Source organism: Malaya genurostris, chromosome 2, assembly GCF_030247185.1.
Source record: "Malaya genurostris strain Urasoe2022 chromosome 2, Malgen_1.1, whole genome shotgun sequence".
In the NCBI taxonomy this organism is placed as follows: Eukaryota; Metazoa; Arthropoda; class Insecta; order Diptera; family Culicidae; genus Malaya; species Malaya genurostris.
Window position 1 is genome coordinate 334,099,114 of NC_080571.1, and position 8,004 is coordinate 334,107,117.

Here is an 8,004-nt window from a genome sequence, read left to right on the forward strand (position 1 = left end):
GGATTTGTTTTGTGCGCCGTTCGATTCGCCCGGGCTTGCGATTCAATGCATGCGGCGCTGGTCTTATAAGCCAGTTGTCATATGTTCGAGACCCGACCTGGAATGATTCATGATTCTGTATGTTAATAATCGGCTGCGAAGTCTGTTGAAACAGAAAAGACAAATTCCACAGAAGGAATGCAATGCCAAGATATTGCTTTCGATTCATGCGAGACATCTTTGACCATAAACCAACTAAACGATCAGGGTAATCGAAATTCTCAAAGAAATAATTTCGAAAATTTGCACACACAAATAAGTTTATACGGAACCTAAAAGACTGCTGAATTAATATTCCAAACAAATATTGGCAGAAATTTCGTGGTTTGATATTGTATTTAACCCATAAATTCGCAATTTTGTTTTACAACAAAATATCGAAAACGCTTCAAGCTTCGAATTTACGCGTCTCATGCAAAGTTATATCGAAACAAAATTTTATTTAAAAATCGACTAAGTAATACTTCAAAATAGTGGGTCGTTTTCCCTGGTACGAAAAATTACCCACCTGGGCTTAACATGTTTCACCGGCTCTGCTAAGCAGGACAACTTCTAGGATGTTTTCCGGCTTCCCTTCACGAAACATTTCCGAGCAACGCCGAGTAATTCAGCTAATTGATTACGCCGAATCGCGCCGCCTCCGCCTCCGATGTTTTCTGGTAATGGCGTCCAACCGATTCGCCGCCGCCGATGTTAACAATTTTGATCGGCGCACAGGTCTACAATGGTCTGTTACCTCAACACACAGAAGATTAAGCCAAACTTAACGATGTTACACAATTCGAACGTGATTACATTTTTCGTTTTCAATGCGGGAGTCAAGTTTTTTTCTTTAATCTTGATCAACCATAACAAAACTTTAACGAATATATGCCACGGAACGACCGAAATTAGCTCTGCGCCTAATTCGTATTACTGTTTTTGAATTAGTTGATTTTAACAACAAAATTTCCAAAATAACTAAAAAATTAGTTAAAATTGAGAGTTTACTTTGCTGAAAAGCACTCTTATTTTTAGAATGAGTTTAGTTGGTGAATATCCTGGACATAAACCAGCAATATTTCAATCCAACACGAAATTCTCATTGACAACTAATTTTGTTATTAAAATTTTTTTCTATTTATCTATCACCATCATTACTGAAGGACAGCACAAAGAAACCAAAACTGAAATGGGTATTATTAACAAGTTTATAAGCCAAAAACTCATGAGAAGTGTCAAAGCAAAACAATCCATTAAAAAGCTAAAAAGGACAGTCTTATTGAAACTGCTTGAACATTGTTTTGATGTTTTTCGCATGTGTTCGATATATCTTTATTTAAATTTCTAAACCGATATGTAAAAATGTCGTAAACTGTTAGTGGAAATCGTATTTATTCAGAATTGGTGCGCACTTGTAGCGATTGTGCGTAATAATGTTTTTACGCAGAACAGTGAAGTGAATTTCGAATGTTTCACTCTAATTGTGATGAAGTTTTTTTGTATCTTCAAACCTTCCGAGCTGCGCCGTCCGGTGTACTATTTGTATTCGGTTTTTGTTTTCCGAGTGCTCAAAGTTTTCAGTGAGAATGAAGAAAACAGTGATTTAGAAGAAAAAAATTCAAAAAGATGTTTACGTTTCGTTTATGTCTTTTTCTCCAATACAACATCGTATTTATACCTGCCAATATAGAAAAGACAACCGCGTCTGAAATTTTTTCGGCAGTAGTGTGCCATCTAGTGGCTAGTAGTCATTACGGTGTTACCGTTTCGGTGACAGGGCGCCATATAGCTGCAGATCGCAGAAGCCAATTCAACCATTCATATTGGTTGAAAACAACATTATATTTCTTTAATTCAACTAAAAAATTAGTTGAATGGAAATGAAATGTGCCTTAGCTAAGAAATGACAGCACGTTTAATTTGTGAATTCAACTAAAAAATATAGTCATTTCAACAAATATTTTATTATTATTATTAAGGGAATGAGAATAAAAAATCTAAATCAGCAAAAGTAAGATTTTTTTAGTTGTCTCAAAAAATAACTAACTAAAATCAGCAAATCAACTAAATTTTTCGCGAAAATGCTGATTTCGGTCGTTCCGTGATGGGAAGATCATCCCACTAATTTTACTGTCACACCCCCAAAGCTCCTTGATCTCGAGTCAAACAACACAATTTAATCTACACAAGCCTCAGATATTAATACAAGTAAGGGGGACTATTTTAGTGTTATCAACTAAGCAACTGTTCGCACTCATCTGCTCTTAGTGTCAGAACTATAACTTGCAGTTGATGGACCATGTGCCGCTTTGAAACGTAATATCAATCCATTTCTTTAGTTATTCTATTAGGATTTCAATGTCGTGATCTGAAACAATCATTTACCAACCCTTATTTTTGCCGGAGTCTCAGTCCCTTCCTGTGGCACGAACACGCAATTAAACAGCAAAATAGCTTCTTATAACGTGTGAAATCAATCATCGCCGATAGTGTTTCCGTTAAACACACGCACGCACAACACTCACACCGAAAGGCGTCAAAAAATGGGCGCAGGGCGAGGGTAAGAACGCTTTATAAGTGTACATGCAATTTTCCCTCGGCACAGGCAACACGAAATAGACAAAGCGCAGAGATAATTGTTGGAGAAGTGTTTTCGCGTTCCGTCAGTCGCACAGATACCTCGTCGCACATTAAAATGGAAATCAGTTACGATCGATTCGGATAGCAGCGATTGCCATTGACTTGGAGCTAGTTTCTAGCGCGCGGTGAGCGCAATGGAAGACTTGTGAAGGAAAAACAAGTTCTCGGATTACGTAGCGTTCCACCCGAGACACCTGCAGCATCAAACACCGTCAGCAAACACTTGCAGCTGCAACCCCCTTCGGAAGGTCTCAGCGCGGATCACCCGCGAAAAGCGCGGCAGGTGCAGCACATTTCTTCAGTTGCCCGAGTGACTTGAGCGTGTGCGCAGTGACGAAAGGGTTTTTCCCAAACAACCATGGATCCATCCGCCGAACTGATGGAAATCGAGGACGAATCGGCCCAGGACAGGCTACTCACACGAATGGCATTGGAATTTACCAACATCAGCTACAAGGGCGAATTGGAAGGTTAGTGTTTCGGTTCTGATGGGAGCAATCCTGCGTACTAAACTAATCTCGAAGAGCAGGTGAAAAACGCAAAGTCATACTGGATAACGTTTCGGGTCGTTTCTGTCCCGGGAAACTAACGGCAATTCTAGGACCGTCCGGTGCGGGCAAATCTTCCCTGTTGAACATCCTATCTGGATTCAAGTGAGTCATCACCGTGTATTTGTAATTCAGAATGTCATCTCGAATGACACGGTTACTGATTCCTTTTCCCAGGAAACATGGCGTCATTGGTTCGGTCATGGTAAATGGCGAAACACTCAGCGATGAAGCTTTCCGCAATAGGTGCGTCTACATACCGCAGGATTTTGATTTGCTGGAGTTTCTGACGGTCACCGAAATTCTGGACTATGCAGCGGAGCTCAAAATGAGCAGAACGAGTTCGGCGATGGTTCGCAAGAAGAAGGTCAACGACATCTTGGACGTTCTTGGGCTTCGGCGCAGCATGGCAACGTTGGTGAAAAACTTGTCCGGCGGAGAGAAAAAACGACTTTCGATCGGTATGGAGCTGATCACTAATCCACCGATCATTCTGCTAGACGAACCCACTAGCGGACTGGATAGTGTTTCTGCCATTCAATTGGTTAGCTATATCAAGACGCTTGCCGCCGAAGGACGAACGATCGTTAGTGTGATTCATCAGCCGGCATCCAATTTGTTCAAACACTTCGATGAGCTATTTTTGCTATCAGCTGGAAAGTGTATCTACAGTGGACCGATCGACGGGATGGTTAGTAGTTTTGCTGAAGCTGGATTTCACTGTCCCAAGTACTACAATCGAGCAGATTTTGGTAAGGTTTGACACACGAGGTTAGAACTGAGTGAAAAGGTTTTTTGTTTCTTTTCGCACAGCCCTGGAAGTTGCATCCACAACGAACAGCCCTGGACTCGAGCTACTAGTTTTGAAGTACAACAATTCCGATGTGTACGTAAGGCGATCTCTAGATGGAGAATACAGTGCCAAAAACAACATCGGAACACCTTACCGGAACACGTGTTTAACGGTGAAATCTCAACCGAAGTATCCCGTTTCGCAGTGCAAACAATTTTCAGTTCTTGTCAGACGAACGCTTCGTTCAACCACCAGAGATTTCGTAAGTTCTGTTATGGCGAATCTTTAAACGCAACATCCCTAAAATTTGCTTCATTTTTATAGTTCTTCGCCCAACTTCGCGTAATCGCCCATATCATCGTAGGCTTCCTGTTGGGTATCGTATTCTACAACTCCGGGAAGGACGCTTCCTCAATCATGACCAACACTGCCGGCATCTTTTTCTTCCAAATGTTTATCTTCTACGGTAACGCAATGCCTTGTACGATTACGTGTAAGCATTTCCTCGAACGGCTTAAGGTTTTTCAATTAAAACACCGACACACAACTGCCCTCCCTTTTTTCAGTCCCCCAGGAAACGAAAGTATTCATCCGTGAACATCTGAACAACTGGTACTCACTGGAGGCGTACTATCTGTCGAAGATATTTGCCGACTTGCCACTGCAGTTCATCTGCCCGACTCTGTTCGTCGTGATATCGTACTTCCTGACCGGGCAACCCCTGGAACCGCTTCGCTTCGGAATGTTTTGGACCATGTGTCTTCTGCTGGGGATCCTCGCCCAAACCGTAGGTCTTCTATCGGGTGCGGCCTTCGACGTACAGATGGCAACGTTCTTCGTGCCATGCCTGAGCATTCCAGCGATACTGTTTTCCGGGTTCTTTGTCAAGTCCTACGAAATGTTGGAATTTCTTCGGCCGCTGGCGTACACATCGTTCTTCCGCTACAGCTTGCAAGGTTCGCTACAGGCTATCTATGGCTACAACCGTACGGATTTCCCCTGTTCCGAGATCATGTGCTACTACAATCGACCGGAAAAGTATCTCAAGTTCATGGATACCCCGACGACCGGAATAGAACTGAACATGGCCGCCCTGGCAGGATTCATTCTCCTTTTTCAGGTGGCAGTGTATGTTTCGTTACGGCGACGGTTGAGGGTTTTTCGATGATAGGATTTAGTGGAGCGACCAAGCACTACAAACCTAGTTCAAATATTACTAGGAATCATTATAAAATTTCTTTTAGAGATTACCATGACAAGTCGTACGCGGTGCAATATGTTTAAAAGATGGGTAAATTATGAACCAATTTATTTTTAAGTGCTAATACTTGGTGCTATTCCCATTCAATATCTACTTAGAGATTGATTAGATTTAATAAAGAAATATATCGAAATGGAGATATTTCATTTTGCTATCACGAAAAATTATTCAATCATTCATTCATTCCGACAGGTCTACTTTGATCAAATGTAACTAGCTCAAGTTAGTTTATGCATTTTGTGTGACACTTGCAGCAATGAGATCATGACTTGCTGATGTTCATAAAGACTGTCCCAGAAAGTATGGACGCAGTTTGATTTCGCTGTAAATAATTTACAAGTGTTAGATATTCAAATTTAATTCGATATACTGATAATATCAACACATGGATCAATAAGTCCCGAGACTAAAGCAGAGATGGCGCTCGTAGTAAACCAGTAACCACGTCTTTCTAGAGTACTAACCTTTGCTTGAAACGGGTCAAAATGTTAAGTCGATCCGACCAGAAACAGCTGAGTTATCGAGGTTGGAGTAAAGTCGTTTTGTAGTTTGTTAAAAAAAATGGAAAAAACCGAGTTTCGTGTTTTGATAAAACATTGTTTTAATGTGGAACACATTTTTGTTTTCTATATACGGGTGCAAACTAGAAACTCAAGAAAAAATACACGTAGAAATGTGGTCAGGTTTTGAACAATTACAGCTCAGTCAATTTTGTATCAATTATTAAAATCATGTCACCATTTGATTGGAAATATTTCTACGTATTGATTTGAATGTTCATAGCCATGTATTTTTTATTGTATATCATTGAAATGTTGATTAATAGCTAGCAGTGTCCTTTTTTGTCTGTAAAAAATCTCCGGCATGCCGGATTTCCCTGCCATAGACGACGCTTTTGAAGGAGTGAGCGATATATCAAAGGGAAAGCATCGCTCTGATTGGTCAATCGATGCAAAAGCGAAGCTGTTGGAAGCACGCGAATCTATAAATAGAAGCGAAGTTATAGCTAACGTTTCAGTGCTACACGTAGCTTGCTAGAGGTAGGTTATTGCTAGACAACAAGACAAAAAGTGCCATAAAACAATTTGAAGCTTTAATTGGTATGATCTGATCTTGTGTCATGCAAGTTCGGATGAAATTCCATGTTATGTCGTTTTGCCTGAGAAATTGACAACTACCCCAGGGTAAATGTTGAGTGCGTAAGATTAATTTCTAATTTATATAAGATGAACTCGATTGATAATGAGAAAAACTTTATCGCTTCAACCGAAATCGCAGAATGGTAGTAATGGTAGAGAAACGCTATAAAAATAACTGCTTGCATACATAACTTGAACACAAGCTTGGCGAAAAGAAGCTTAAATATCGATATCCGTATACCTCTAGGTGTACAAACATATAATTGTATACATTTGGGCTATTGATGTAATTTCGTCGGCTACAAAACAAATACGAATCACGACAAATAGAGTTTATATTCTGGGTTCGCGTGTTCGGTTTTGGTTCCTAATAAAGATCAATCCAAGCAGTCTCTCGTGCATTTGCGAATTCAACTGTGACGATTGATTGAACTATTTGATTGTAGATCATTAGAAATTTTGGTTGCCTTGTTCCACATTAACGGCTCGAACAACCCCATGGGGCTGATCCTTGTAGTTTTTTAATGAGTAAAAACACCGTGCAAGCGAAACAATGGATTGAAAAATGTTATCCGGACTCTTATCCATCAAAAGCAACGATTTGTCGGTGGTTCGCCGAGTTTAAACGTGGTCGTACCGACACAAATGACGCGGAACGCTCGGGTAGACCTGTGGAAGCCGTTACACCGGAAAATGTGAGTGAAGTGACAAAAATTATAATGAAAGATCGTAAAGTGAAGCTCCGTGAGATTGCTGAGATGACACAGATATCATATAGAAGTGTATTTACTATCCTTCATGAAAAATTGAGCATGAAAAACGGTTTTTTCCAAGTGGGTGCCGCGATTGCTTTCGATGGAACAAAAACAGCAATGAGTCGATGATTCAGAAAGCAGTTTATCCCTGTTTACTCGCAACAAAAAAGATTTCTTGCATCGTTACGTGACCATGGACGAAACATGGATACATCACTACACTCCAGAGTCGAAGCGGCAGTCATCTGAGTGGCGCACAGCTGGCAAAAGCCGTCCGAAGCATCTGAAAACGCAGCAGTCAGCTGGCAAAGTCATGGCGTCAGTTTTTTGGGATACGCATGGCGTGATTTTCATTGACTACCTCGAAAAAGGTAAATCGATCAACAGTGATTATTATATTGACTTACTAGTGCGTTTGAAGGAGGAAATCGCAAAAAAACAACCGCACATGCAGAGAAAAAAAATCCTTTTTCATCAAGACAATGCACCCTGCCACAAGTCGATGAAAACAATTGCGAAATTGAACGAATTGGGCTTTGATCTGCTTCCCTACCCCCATACTCACCAGATTTAGCCCCCAGTGACTACTGGCTTTTTGCTGATCCTTAAAAAATGCTCCAGGGAAAAAGATTTGGCTCAAATGAGGAGGACATCGCTGAAACTGAAGCTTATTTTGAAGCGAAAGATAATTTTTTTTATAAACATGGTATTGAAAAATTGGAAAAACGTTGGAACCATTGTATCACCCTGAATGGTGATTATGTTGATGAATAAAAAAAAAATTTGCAAAAAAAATGTTGTTTCTATTGTTAGTCTCGGGACTTATTGATCCATGTGTTGGACTACA

At 40.5% G+C, this 8,004-nt stretch overlaps 1 protein-coding gene across 1 annotated transcript; it reads left to right on the forward strand.

The window, feature by feature from the left end:
* Positions 1–2,664: 2,664 nt before the first annotated feature.
* LOC131431645 (ATP-binding cassette sub-family G member 4-like) lies at positions 2,665–5,396 on the forward strand. The gene is made up of 6 exons (XM_058597478.1): positions 2,665–3,131; positions 3,191–3,314; positions 3,387–3,961; positions 4,023–4,264; positions 4,327–4,495; positions 4,569–5,396. Exons 1-6 carry the CDS (start codon positions 3,020–3,022, stop codon positions 5,168–5,170), a joined length of 1,824 nt encoding a protein of 607 aa, XP_058453461.1. The 5' UTR covers positions 2,665–3,019; the 3' UTR covers positions 5,171–5,396.
* Positions 5,397–8,004: the final 2,608 nt, after the last annotated feature.

Coding starts and splice junctions, on each gene's coding strand:
- LOC131431645 (XM_058597478.1), top strand. CDS start 3,020: ATGGATCCATCCGCCGAACTGATGGAAATCGAGGACGAATCGGCCCAG. Junction 3,132..3,190: donor CTACAAGGGCGAATTGGAAG/GTTAGTGTTTCG, acceptor CTCGAAGAGCAG/GTGAAAAACGCAAAGTCATA. Junction 3,962..4,022: donor CTACAATCGAGCAGATTTTG/GTAAGGTTTGAC, acceptor CTTTTCGCACAG/CCCTGGAAGTTGCATCCACA.